We start from the raw sequence: 13,497 nt of genomic DNA on the forward strand, positions 1-13,497 counted from the left end.
AAAATAATCTTTTATTTTTTTTTAATGTTTTTTTTGTTGTTGTTGTTGTGTGTATTGTTTTTTATTGACCTATACTCCATTCATGCTGAATGAATCAGTTCCCCCAGACACATTTGTGTATTCAAATTTCTTGGGGAATTAACTGATAGAAAATGAATCGAAAGTTAATCTAATCGAATCGTGGTCAAATGAAGAGATTTCATGATGCATTGAATCGTTGCCTGAATAATGGTAATCGGTCGCATCCTCACACCCCTAGTTGTTATCACACAACACAAACTAAAACCCCTCCCCAGACGAGAGAAAAGAGTTTGGAGAAGAACAGCGCTTTGGCAGGAAGCAAAGGATTCACGCCCCCCTGAATTGACATGCGAGGTTCTAGAGTGACAAGTCTTCTTAACCAATCCAGACTTCACTGCCCCCCCCCCATGGACTCACCTGTAGCTTTTTAATCTCCTTCTTGAGGTCTGCTTCATACTTCTCCTTCTGGTTGGCGTTGGCTGCATTGTGGAGCTGTGAGGAGACAGAAACAAAGACCACATTAAACATTAGGATCTATTCATACAGACATTGCAGTTCAAAGTGCCTCAACAGCAGTAAGAAACACAGGCATAAGCGAGCATAAAAAAGTCAGAGAGGTAGCAAGGTGAGGTAAATCACAGTGTTTCACATTAGGATCTAGCATCCCAATAATCTGTTTACAGTTCCATTCAGTGATCAATAGATCAGAAGAGCAGGAGGAACACATTTCTCTACGTCCCCTGGTTCTCACTATATCTACGTGTTAATCTGTTACATTTAGTTTCACTACGTTAGGAAAGTCATGTTTTAAGTCGAGCCCGATGTTGCCTTGTTGCACAAAATAATGACCCCAGTCTCTTCCACACAGTGACAGTGAGGCATACAGTTTATTAATTGAACAATGGGTATTTACATTTAGTCATTTAGCAGCTGACGCTTTTATCCAAAGAGACTTACAAGTTCTGTACAACAAGTCATCAGGTTGGGCCCAGTACTGGAGTTCTGTACAACAAGTCATCAGGTTGGGCCCAGTACTGGAGTTCTGTACAACAAGTCATCAGGTTGGGCCCAGTACTGGAGTTCTGTACAACAAGTCGTCAGGTTGGGCCCAGTACTCGAGTTCTGTACAACAAGTCATCAGGTTGGGCCCAGTACTCGAGTTCTGTACAACAAGTCATCAGGTTGGGCCCAGTACTGGAGTTCTGTACAACAAGTCATCAGGTTGGGCCCAGTACTGGAGTTCTGTACAACAAGTCATCAGGTTGGGCCCAGTACTGGAGTTCTGTACAACAAGTCATCAGGTTGGGCCCAGTACTGGAGTTCTGTACAACAAGTCATCAGGTTGGGCCCAGTACTGGAGTTCTGTACAACAAGTCATCAGGTTGGGCCCAGTACTGGAGTTCTGTACAACAAGTCATCAGGTTGGGCCCAGTACTGGAGTTCTGTACAACAAGTCATCAGGTTGGGCCCAGTACTGGAGTTCTGTACAACAAGTCATCAGGTTGGGCCCAGTACTGGAGTTCTGTACAACAAGTCATCAGGTTGGGCCCAGTACTGGAGTTCTGTACAACAAGTCATCAGGTTGGGCCCAGTACTGGAGTTCTGTACAACAAGTCATCAGGTTGGGCCCAGTACTGGAGTTCTGTACAACAAGTCATCAGGTTGGGCCCAGTACTCGAGTTCTGTACAACAAGTCGTCAGGTTGGGCCCAGTACTGGAGTTCTGTACAACAAGTCATCAGGTTGGGCCCAGTACTGGAGTTCTGTACAACAAGTCATCAGGTTGGGCCCAGTACTGGAGTTCTGTACAACAAGTCATCAGGTTGGGCCCAGTACTCGAGTTCTGTACAACAAGTCGTCAGGTTGGGCCCAGTACTGGAGTTCTGTACAACAAGTCATCAGGTTGGGCCCAGTACTGGAGTTCTGTACAACAAGTCATCAGGTTGGGCCCAGTACTGGAGTTCTGTACAACAAGTCATCAGGTTGGGCCCAGTACTGGAGTTCTGTACAACAAGTCATCAGGTTGGGCCCAGTACTGGAGTTCTGTACAACAAGTCATCAGGTTGGGCCCAGTACTGGAGTTCTGTACAACAAGTCATCAGGTTGGGCCCAGTACTGGAGTTCTGTACAACAAGTCATCAGGTTGGGCCCAGTACTCGAGTTCTGTACAACAAGTCATCAGGTTGGGCCCAGTACTCGAGTTCTGTACAACAAGTCATCAGGTTGGGCCCAGTACTGGAGTTCTGTACAACAAGTCATCAGGTTGGGCCCAGTACTGGAGTTCTGTACAACAAGTCATCAGGTTGGGCCCAGTACTGGAGTTCTGTACAACAAGTCGTCAGGTTGGGCCCAGTACTGGAGTTCTGTACAACAAGTCATCAGGTTGGGCCCAGTACTCGAGTTCTGTACAACAAGTCAGGGTAGGGGGGTCCGGGGGGGGGGGACGCAGAGTAGGGGGGTCCGGGGGGGGGGGACGCAGAGTAGGGGGGTCCGGGGGGGGGGGGGGGGCAGGGTAGGGGGGTCCGGGGGGGGGACGCAGGGTAGGGGGGTCCGGGGGGGGGGGGGGCAGGGTAGGGGGGTCCGGGGGGGGGGACGCAGGGTAGGGGGGTCCGGGGGGGGGACGCAGAGTAGGGGGGTCCGGGGATGTCGTCCCCCGGTAGAACATGTTAATGATTTGAATACGCAAATCAAGCTTTTAGGAGTATTTGGAAACTATAATTACAGAGTGGGAGTGGATACACTACTCTTGATAGCACATATTATTGGGGGGGGGATTCATATTTTTATGATGATTAGCCGACACAAATGCTAGCCTGGTTAAAGACATCCAAGTCCTCGTGGTTTAGCTAGCTACGTTAGTTAACTATTGATAGATAACTTATGACATAATATGATGATATTGTAAGGAAGGGGCAGGACCGGATGAGCTTTGCTTCTTTCTGTCCCTTCTCGAACAAAACCATTTGTCTTGAGCTATGTTGATTATTGCTCCCATAGGAAGTTATATTTAATTGTATTTGTATTTTATTTCGTTTTAGTTTTTTTTTTTGTTATTACAAATGTGTGTGTTTATGGTTGAAAATGTTCGAGATAAATAAAGATCAAATCAAATCTAACTGATGAAGTGATCCCTCTTCTAACAAGAGAGAAAAACGTAGCTTAGCTTTAAACTCATCCGTTGCTTAACCTTTTTACACCAAGTACCACCTGAGAACGTAGCTGGCTCTCCAAGTACCACCTGAGAACGTAGCTGGCTCTCCAAGTACCACCTGAGAACGTAGCTGGCTCTCCAAGTACCACCTGAGAACGTAGCTGGCTCTCCAAGTACCACCTGAGAACGTAGCTGGCTCTCCAAGTACCACCTGAGAACGTAGCTGGCTCTCCAAGTACCACCTGAGAACGTAGCTGGCTCTCCAAGTTCCACCATAGGACCGAAGTTAAAATACAGTCTATTCAGCTATGCACAGTTCACGCAGGAGGCACATTTATTCCTAATAACATTATTTATTGTTAACTTTTGTCAGCCACAATTGAGAACATAATAACTCTCATGTAGCAAGTGAGAAAATTAAGAACTGTATTTCAGCAAATGTACTAAATATGTCAAACTTAAATGTAAAAATGGCACATACTGTACTGTTTGAACACAACAAAGCCACAGCCACTGGATTACAAGATTTACAGTGCAATGACGATTGACGATTTTTCTTTTTCAAATGACAGTGTAGCCGAGACACCAGGTGTAGGTCTCTTACTGAACAATCAGTGTTCTTCTCATCTCACCCACGTCTAGACACCCATCACCAAGAGATAACTGTACACATAGAAATAGAGATCCTTAGAGTTCTGTGAAGCTGAGAAACATCCCATGTAGGCTTCATTTTACTCACTCATATCACGCAGAAACTACAAATTATCAATTTCACATGAGCAAGACAAGAGACAAGCAACTTACTGAAACTAATGAGAGGTGAAACTGAGATCTGGACTGCAGTACACACACACGGTCTGGTTTGAGAGCAGTGGTTGAGATGCGTAAAATATCGAGCAGGTGGGAGTCAGTCTGGTATTCAATTAAAAACCGGGTCTCTATTAATGACCGGGTGCGCTGTTGAGCTAAGCAATTATAAGCCGGCCTGGCTGTGCAGTAAATACCATATAATGGTATGGTGTTAATGTTTACGAAGAGAGTAAGCCTACCTCAGAATTGTATAAAACAAAGTTATTATTATTATACCAGTATTGTGATTGCACTATTTTACTTTATTTTACTTTTTTTGACCACCTGTTTCATACAGTACTTGGTTTCAATAAATGAACCCAGTACATTTTACTGGGTTCAAACTGACACAAAATGTTGATTTATTCATTATGATCCGTTTGGAAATTTGAAATATAGGCCTCTCTCTTATACATGCCTCCTCCTAATACAAGCCTGGTATCAGCTACAGTTGAAACAAATATAAGCCGGGGTTACGGGGTTACGATGACAGACTACAAAGGCACCCCCCTCAAACTGAACAGTGACATCTCCTTAGCAAATGACCTCAATACCTTCTATGCGAGTTTTGATGCTGGTAATAACAACACCAGCTCACAAGCCACGGCAATGGGGGGGGGGGGGTCGGCTGCTGATGGAGGCACAGTGTTCAGGGTAACAGAGCATGAGGTGAGGCGGACCTTTAAAAAAGTGAATATCAGGAAGGCAGCAGGTCCGGACGGCATCCCCGGCCGCGTCCTAAAAGTCTGTGCCGACCAACTGGCCCCGGTATTCACTGACATATTTAACCTGTCCTTAGAACAGGCTGTCATCCCCACCTGTCTGAAGAAGTCCACTATTATCCCTGTACCCAAAAAATCCAAGCCTGCTTGCCTCAACGACTACCGCCCTGTAGCTCTCACCTCCATAGCCATGAAGTGCTTTGAGAAGCTAGTAAAGGGCTACATCTGCTCCTCCCTCCCCATCAACATGGACCCCCTGCAATTTGCATACCGCCCCAACAGGTCCACGGAGGACGCCATAGCCCATGTGCTGCACACAGCAGCATCACACCTGGACAAGAGGCAGGGGAACTATGTGAGAATGCTGTTCATCGACTACAGCTCGGCATTCAATACCATAGTCCCCTCCATACTCATAGCCAAGCTCAGGGACCTGGGCTTGGGCTATGACCTCTGCCAGTGGGTCTTGGACTTCCTGACTGGCAGACCCCAGGTGGTGAGAGCAGGCAACTGCACCTCCTCATCCATCACCCTCAACATAGGGGCCCCCCAGGGCTGTGTTCTGAGTCCCCTCCTCTACTCCCTGTACACACACGACTGTGTGGCTCAGCGGAGTAGCAATACAATCATCAAATTTGCTGACGACACAGTGGTGGTGGGCCTGATCTCTGCCAACGACGAGAGGGCCTACCTGGAAGAGGTCAAGGTCCTGGCGGGATGGTGCCAGGAAAACAGCCTCTCCCCGAACGTCAGCAAAACAAAGGAGATGATTGTGGACTTCAGGAGGTCGGGGGTCAAGGACTACAGCCCCCTCAGCATCGACGGGGCACCGGTTGAGAGAGTCAACAGCTTTAAGTACCTCGGAGCCTACATATCCGAGGACTTGACATGGACCACACACATTGACAGTGTTGTGAAGAAGGCACGACAACGCCTCTACTTCCTCAGGCGCCTAAGGAAGTTCCAAGTCAGTCAGAAGATCCTTAAGAACTTCTACTCATGTACAATTGAGAGCATCTTGACCGGCAACATCACCTCCTGGTTTGGGAATAGCACTGCACAAGACCGAAGCAGACTACAAAGAGTGACACGTTCAGCCGAACGCACAATTGGAGGGGGGCTCCCCACCCTCCAGAACATTTACAACAAGCGTTGCACGGGCAAGGCTAAGAGAATCATTAAAGACTCCAGTCACCCGAACAACTGCCTCTTTGAACTGCTGCGGTCAGGCAAGCGATACCGGAGTCTCAAGGCGAGCACAGAAAGACTCAGAAGAAGCTTCTATCCCCAGGCCATCAGGCTGCTAAACGAACAATGAATGAACACTACACAACAACAACCACCAAACGCACATAGCACACACATCCACACGCACACACTCACTTTAAACAAACACACTGTAGCACCCACTCCACACACTTTATAGCACACACCCACTTTAAACAAACACACTGTAGCACCCACTCCCCACACTTTATATTTATTGATGAAGGATTGCACTACAACTCGTACACCTTACTGTAAATTGTACCTAAAATTGTACCTCATCCCATTTCTGCTTTGCACTAGATAGTACTGTACATTAGTACACTGCATAGTATTGTATATTATATGGTAACTCAGAACATTGTACATATGTCTATACCGAACACTGTGACCTCATTTTTCTTCTTCTAAATTACATGCTATATTATGTTATTTGATACTATCTTGTCTAGCACAGTCTCTGGAGCGTAACAGTAAGAAGCATTTTGTATGAAAGTATTCTGTACTTCTGTATGACAACTATTAAAGAACTTGAACTTGAACTACTATTAGAGGAATTACGGTATATGGAGAGCCGAACAAGCTCAGCATTATCTTTGCAAATGTTCGCATTTCTGGGTATTTACCTTTTATCCAGCTGTCGGTAAAACTCCTTTAACACTTTGAATGCCATCCACGAGTTTTCTCGCGTTTACCCCCCGCGGGTTGAATGCCCACTCACGAGAATTTTTATTTTTTTTACATTTTTATTAGCGATCTGAATCATATTGCATCACGCGAGTCTACCGTTGGAGACCCAGGCACCCCCGGCGCTCAGATGTGAAAAAAGCGCCCCCTGTCGTCTCCCAGATGGTAAATCACCCTTTTGGATTGGACTCAATGAAAATGAATGGGGGAAAAAAACCTGCACTCCACATTTTACTTCTCGCTCATGTAACCGGGGTCTACCAGCTTCACTCTGGAGCCTCGGAGCCGCGGGGAATATGTGTTTTACTGTATACACGATGGATCAATCAAATGAGCGATTTTTTCGAATGGCGATCGGGAATTGGAATAAACCATTTGGATACCATCTGATCTCAGGTAAGGAATCTATGTTATCAGTATTAGGATAATCAGACTAGTTTTCACAGCGATATAAGCTTTTATGTGATTATGGTGATAGGCTGTTTGACTGTGCGCGCCGTCAGGAAATAGGAGACTCGATTTTCGGCTCGCCGCAAGAGCGTGCGTGCGTACACATATACTATCGATAATCTAGCGTTTATTTGAAAACGATTCATGACATGGCCGAACAATGACAACGTTCTAGAATATTCCAGTAAAAGGCGATCATCATGGAATGTGTTGTTTTTTCCGTGAAATCGAGTGATTTTCAAAATGCTAGAAAACGGAAATGAAGCGATAAAAAAACAATCTGCCATAACAATGTTGACTGGAAAATGAGTCTTTGATAAGCGACGGGCAGATTAGACACATAGCCATAATTTAAAACATAGATTAGGCGATATTAACGTTAACATTGGAGTGGATGTGGGCATTCAAGGGACTAATAAGAAATTACACTCGGGCAGTCAAAGTGTTAATGTCCGCTGATAATTCTTCAACTCTCCTGGCCACGGTGTTTCGAGCACGACACATATTAGCAAACTCTTGTTTCTTTTTGGGGCAAATGCTATCCACTGCCTCCATCAGTCTTCAATAAACTCGCCTTCTGTAACAGGTTTACACATCGCCACTTCATAGCTTGCTTTGGTGCAGTTTTCCTTTGAACGGCAACGCTCTGTTCGCAAATTAGGCACAAACACATGCTTCTGTATTTAGTGAAAAAACATTCTAATTTCTACCGCTCCTGGAAGCGGCGGCCCTCTTCATCAACTTTAATTTTTTAGGTGCATTCACCACCATGGCTATTACTGCAGGATACATGGCCTCGCCGATGACATTAGTTGTATTCCAGTATTACGTGCGCAGTTGTACGGTTGGCGCGCAGCATTCCTTGCCAGCATTCCGGACATAGTATGGGGGTCACGTGGAGACAGCTATTGCTAGAGAAGGTGCTGCCACCCTGAGGTGAAGAAAGAAATTGCAACTTGAACTTTTATGAATAATTCATTCAGGTTTGGCGGGCGGGCGCACTTTGATGTAAGGGATGGGAAGGGGGGGTGGCCGTTTTAGAAGGGGGATGATATTGACCATTTTTATTTCAGGGGGGATGCCATCCGCCCTCAACTCGAGTACTGGGCACAGCTCTATCAGCTGAGTAACAATGTTCATCAAAGTGCTGAGTGCTACAGTGTAGGTTAGTTTATTAGGACAAGTGCATGACAGTAAGGTTAGTTAGGGTTAGAGAGAGAGAGAGAGAAAGAGAGAGAGAGAGAGTAAGGTTAGTTAGGGTTAGATAACATGACAGTGAGGTTAGATAACATGACAGTAAGGTTAGTTAGGGTTAGAGAGAGAGACAGTGAGGTTAGTTAGGGTTAGATAACATGACAGAGAGGTTAGTTAGGGTTAGATAACATGACAGAGAGGTTAGTTAGGGTTAGATAACATGACAGTGAGGTTAGTTAGGGTTAGAGAGAGAGACAGTGAGGTTAGTTAGGGTTAGATAACATGACAGTGAGGTTAGTTAGGGTTAGAGAGAGAGACAGAGAGGTTAGTTAGGGTTAGATAACATGACAGTGAGGTTAGTTAGGGTTAGATAACATGACAGAGAGGTTAGTTAGGGTTAGAGAGAGAGACAGTGAGGTTAGTTAGGGTTAGATAACATGACAGAGAGGTTAGTTAGGGTTAGAGAGAGAGACAGTGAGGTTAGTTAGGGTTAGATAACATGACAGAGAGGTTAGTTAGGGTTAGATAACATGACAGTGAGGTTAGATAACATGACAGTGAGGTTAGTTAGGGTTAGAGAGAGAGAGAGAGAGAGAGAGAGAGAGAGAGAGAGAGAGAGAGAGAGAGAGAGAGAGAGAGAGAGAGAGAGAGTAAGGTTAGTTAGGGTTAGAGAGAGAGACAGTGAGGTTAGTTAGGGTTAGATAACATGACAGTGAGGTTAGTTAGGGTTAGATAACATGACAGAGAGGTTAGTTAGGGTTAGATAACATGACAGAGAGGTTAGTTAGGGTTAGATAACATGACAGAGAGGTTAGTTAGGGTTAGATAACATGACAGAGAGGTTAGTTAGGGTTAGATAACATGACAGTGAGGTTAGTTAGGGTTAGATAACATGACAGAGAGGTTAGATAGGGTTAGATAACATGACAGTGAGGTTAGTTAGGGTTAGATAACATGACAGAGAGGTTAGATAGGGTTAGATAACATGACAGAGAGGTTAGATAGGGTTAGATAACATGACAGAGAGGTTAGTTAGGGTTAGATAACATGACAGTGAGGTTAGTTAGGGTTAGATAACATGACAGAGAGGTTAGTTAGGGTTAGATAACATGACAGAGAGGTTAGTTAGGGTTAGATAACATGACAGTGAGGTTAGTTAGGGTTACTAGGGTTTGTTCTTCACCTGGGAGGCAGTCGAGCTGCTCACCTTTTGCCAGATGTCTTCAAACTGTTCCACTCCTTCTGTCACTTTCTTCAAACATCGATCTATTTCACCTGTGGGGGGGGGGGGGACAAAGAGAGAGAGAGAGGGGGTAGAGAGAGAGGGGGTAGAGAGAGGAGGAGAGAGAGATAAGATAAGATAAGATAAGATAAGATAAGATAAGATAAGATAAGATAAGATAATCCTTTATTGATCCCCTTGGGGAAATTCAGGCATCATAGCAGCGTGGGGGAAGGTGGGGGGGGTACAGGTAGTAAAAACAACACAAGCAGTGTAAACTAAATAACAAGTCAATATAATTTACTATCTAACTAACTGAAATATACAGTATTCACATAAGGTGCGGTATGCATAAGGTAGTGTTATTGTCCTCCTTGGGTTCCTATTAGTTCTAGTTGGATGTCTGGCAGCAGTCCCTGCCCACTGTTGTGGAGCCTGATGGCCGCTGGTATGAAGGACTGGCCGAGGCGGTTAGTTGAGTGTCGGGGGGGTATGAGTCTGTGACTGAACGAGCTTCTCATCTTGACTAGCTCGTCGTAGAGGGGGTGGTAGGGGTTCTCCAGGATAGCAGCCAGCTTCCTTCTCATCCCCCTCTCTGCCACCACCTCTAGTCTGAGCAGCTCGACTCCCACCACGGAGCTAGCCTTCCTCACCAGCTTGTTGAGCTTGTTGGTGTCCCTTGAGTTGGTGTAGCCTCCCCAGCATGCCACAGCATAGAAGAGGATGCTGGCCACTACAGACTGGTAGAACGACTGCAGCAGTCTATTGCACACGTTGAAGGACCTGAGTCTCCTCAGGAAGAACAGTCGTTTATTGTTCAGGTTTACTAAACATATATGTCTCCACCACCTCCACCTCCTCCTCCCCTCGGATGGTGATGGGAATCGGGGGGGGGCCTCTTCTTGCCCCTCCGGAAGTCCACCACCAGCTCCTTGGTCTTACTGGTGTTGAGTTGGAGGTGGTTGCTGTCGCTCCACCCCACAAAGCTCTCCACCAGGGCTCTGTACTCCTCCTCATCATCGTCGGTGATGTAGCTTACGATGGAGGAGTCGTCAGAGAACTTCTGCAGGTGGCACCCGCTTGAGTTGTGGCAGAAGTCTGAGGGTGAAGAGGAAGAGTGACCACAGTTCCTTGGGGGGTGCCGGTGTTGCTCACCAGTACGTCAGACTGACTGTCCTTTAGTCTGACGTACTGCGGTCTCTCAGTGAGGTAGTCCTTGATCCAGGCCACCAAGCCGTGCTCCAGTTGCATCACAGAGAGCTTCTCTGCTAGCAGTGACGGCTGGATGGTGTTGAAGGCGCTGGAGAAGTCGAAGAACATAATCCTCACTGAGCTGCGCGGCTTCTCCAGGTGCGTGTACGCTCTGTGGAGCATGTAGATGATGGCGTCCTCCACCCCGATGTTTGCCTGGTATGCAAACTGCAGGGGGTCGAGGGAGTCACGCACCAGGGGCTTGAGGTGCTGCAGGACCAGCCGCTCAAAGGTCTTCATGACGTGTGACGTCAGAGCGACCGGCCTGTAGTCACTGAGGGAGCTGGGTCGTCCCTTTTCATTCAATCAATCACTGCGCAGGTTTTTTTATTAACAGATTACAGAATGGGTACAATACAGTACGGCTCAATACACACAATTGTTAAGGGGATGCAGACCAGAGAAAGACTTTCGTCTTGTTTACATCAGGGTCCCCCATTTTCAATTCATAAAGTAAGAGTGCCATTAGCACCGTGCAATCCATTCTTCGTGGATCTAGCCCAAAGTGTGTTAAAGTGTCTAAAGTGGGTAAAGTGGGTAAAGTGGGTGCTACAGTGAGTTGTTTATTTAAAGTGAGTGTGTGCTGTGAGTGTATTTGATGGTTTGTTACATAGTGTTGTTGTCATTTAGCATCCTGATGGCCTGAGGATAGAAGCTCCTTCTGAGTCTCTCTGTGCTGGCCATGAGACTCCGGTAGCGCTTGCCTGACCGCAGCAGTTCAGAGAGGCGCCTCCCGTGCCTCCTGTCCCTCACGCTCATGCCAGCTCGTTTCCCCCGTCTGCGTATCTTCAGGTCCGCTGGTAGGTTCCTCGGTGGCGCTGCGACTCCGTCTCGAAAGCAGAGGAGTGCCTCCTGCGAGTACTGCAGCCTCACGCCGCCGCTGCTGCTGTTGTTGTTGTCCTCCTGCGAGTACTGCAGCCTCACGCCGCCGCTGCTGCTGTTGTTGTTGTCCTCCTGCGAGTACTGCAGCCTCACGCCGCCGCTGTTGTTGTTGTTGTCCATTGTTCAGCTGCGCTCGACCTAACTTGCCTAACTCAGCTAACTTCACAGAAGTTGTTAACAATTTGCATTAACGTGGTGTAAAGCAACGCACAGAGAGAGAGAGAGAGAGAGAGAGAGGGGGTAGAGATAGAGAGAGGGGTAGGGGGAGACTAGAGGGGTAGAGAGAGAGAGAGAGGGGGGGTAGAGATAGAGAGAGGGGTAGAGAGAGGGGGAGAGAGAGGGGGGGGGAGAGGGGGGAGAGAGACAGATAGAGAGAGACAGAGGAGAGAGATTTTATTTGATTTTTATTTGTCTCGAACATAGAAACATAAAACAAGTTTAAAAAACAAAAAGGTAAATAGTCAAAGACTATTTCCATACAATGAATAAGTGTTCGAGAAGGAACAGGGCGAAGTAAAAAAAAAAAGATGCACCAAGCCCTGCCCCTTCCTTACAATAGTGTACCTTATAATTTAATAGTACAAATAAAAATAATATAACAAATAATGAAAAATTAAATAAAAGTACAGTTTTTATATATCCAATTATCCAAATGAGAAGAAATATGTATTAGGCAGCAGTCACATATCTCAAGCTCCTTTCTCTCTTATATGTGTCCATAAGTGCTTGTTTATATTAGCTACCTTTACATTTATTGATTTACATTTACATTTAGTCATTTAGCTGACGCTTTTATCCAAAGCGACTTACAAGTTCTGTACGACAAGACAGCAAGAAGGGTACAACTCTATCAGCTGAGTAACAATGTTCATCAAAGTGTTGCGTGTTACAGTGTAGGTTAGTTTATTAGGACAAGTGCATGACAGTAAGGTTAGTTAGGGTTAGATTTATATATATTTTTTTTCCCCCCATTATTTCAGATACTGGTTGAAGAAGTGCGTCTTCTTATTATTATAGTTAGTAAAATAGAATAGACAGTAAAATAATGCAATAGTGCAGTGCAATAAAATAGTATATATAGCACGCATTCGTTATTGAAAGTGAAACACGGATTCGAAGTCTCCCCTCTGGTCGTGCGCCGTTCACTCGGTGTCGCGGGCAGGGGTGGTTACCCCCCCGACCCTTTCTTCTTATTATTATTATAAAGTTACTACTTTATAATAAAGGCATTCGTTTTGTGGCATTAACGTTATATAGTTACACGTTCAATAACATCAGCGTATTTACCGGACCATAGCAAGGCAAGCATTACTCAATTCATATCTCAGTTCCTTTCTTTGCTCAGAGCGTGCTGAGTTGTCCCATTCTGCGGTCTGTTAATAAAGTTTTCAATCAGACAAGTGTATAGAACGAAGGGCTTTTATTATAATATTCGTTGCAGTAAAATCATTATACCTCGTTTAGTACTCCTGTGGACTGGAGCTCTGGTAGTCCACTCCGGCGGGGAGCTAATGTTAATAGCCTTGTTGTGATCAATGGCTAACATCCAGGAAGTAAAAACCGAATAGGCGCTTGCCGATTGGTGGTAACAGCAGAGGCGGGTGCAAGCGGTGTGACGTAATTGGCAGATTCGACTGTCAATCAAAATGTTTCCCTTGCATTGCTTTGGTTGAGACTAGTATTATTATAAAAAACAGCGTTGATGCGGTATTCAGTCAAGCGCTGCGGTGGGCGTGACGTGACGCTCTAGCAGGCATATACAAAATCAAAAACACTGTCGACACTCTACACTCGACAATTGAT

The 13,497-nt window shown here is 45.8% G+C and overlaps 1 protein-coding gene across 1 annotated transcript in view; it reads right to left on the bottom strand.

The window, feature by feature from the left end:
* LOC311239736 (uncharacterized protein) overlaps nt 1-13,497 on the bottom strand; it is a gene marked incomplete at its 3' end in the record, with an annotated part of 95,758 nt that overhangs the window by 64,301 nt on the left and 17,960 nt on the right. The window contains exons 3-4 of the mRNA XM_084338432.1: nt 9,547-9,614; nt 439-513 (exon numbers count right to left, since the gene is read on the bottom strand). Of these exons, the coding sequence (XP_084194558.1) occupies nt 439-513; nt 9,547-9,614 (143 nt within the window). The remainder of the gene's footprint in view (nt 1-438; nt 514-9,546; nt 9,615-13,497) is intronic.

This window comes from Notolepis coatsorum (genome assembly GCF_963971535.1).
Source record: "Notolepis coatsorum genome assembly, contig: SUPER_13_unloc_1, whole genome shotgun sequence".
In the NCBI taxonomy this organism is placed as follows: Eukaryota; Metazoa; Chordata; class Actinopteri; order Aulopiformes; family Paralepididae; genus Notolepis; species Notolepis coatsorum.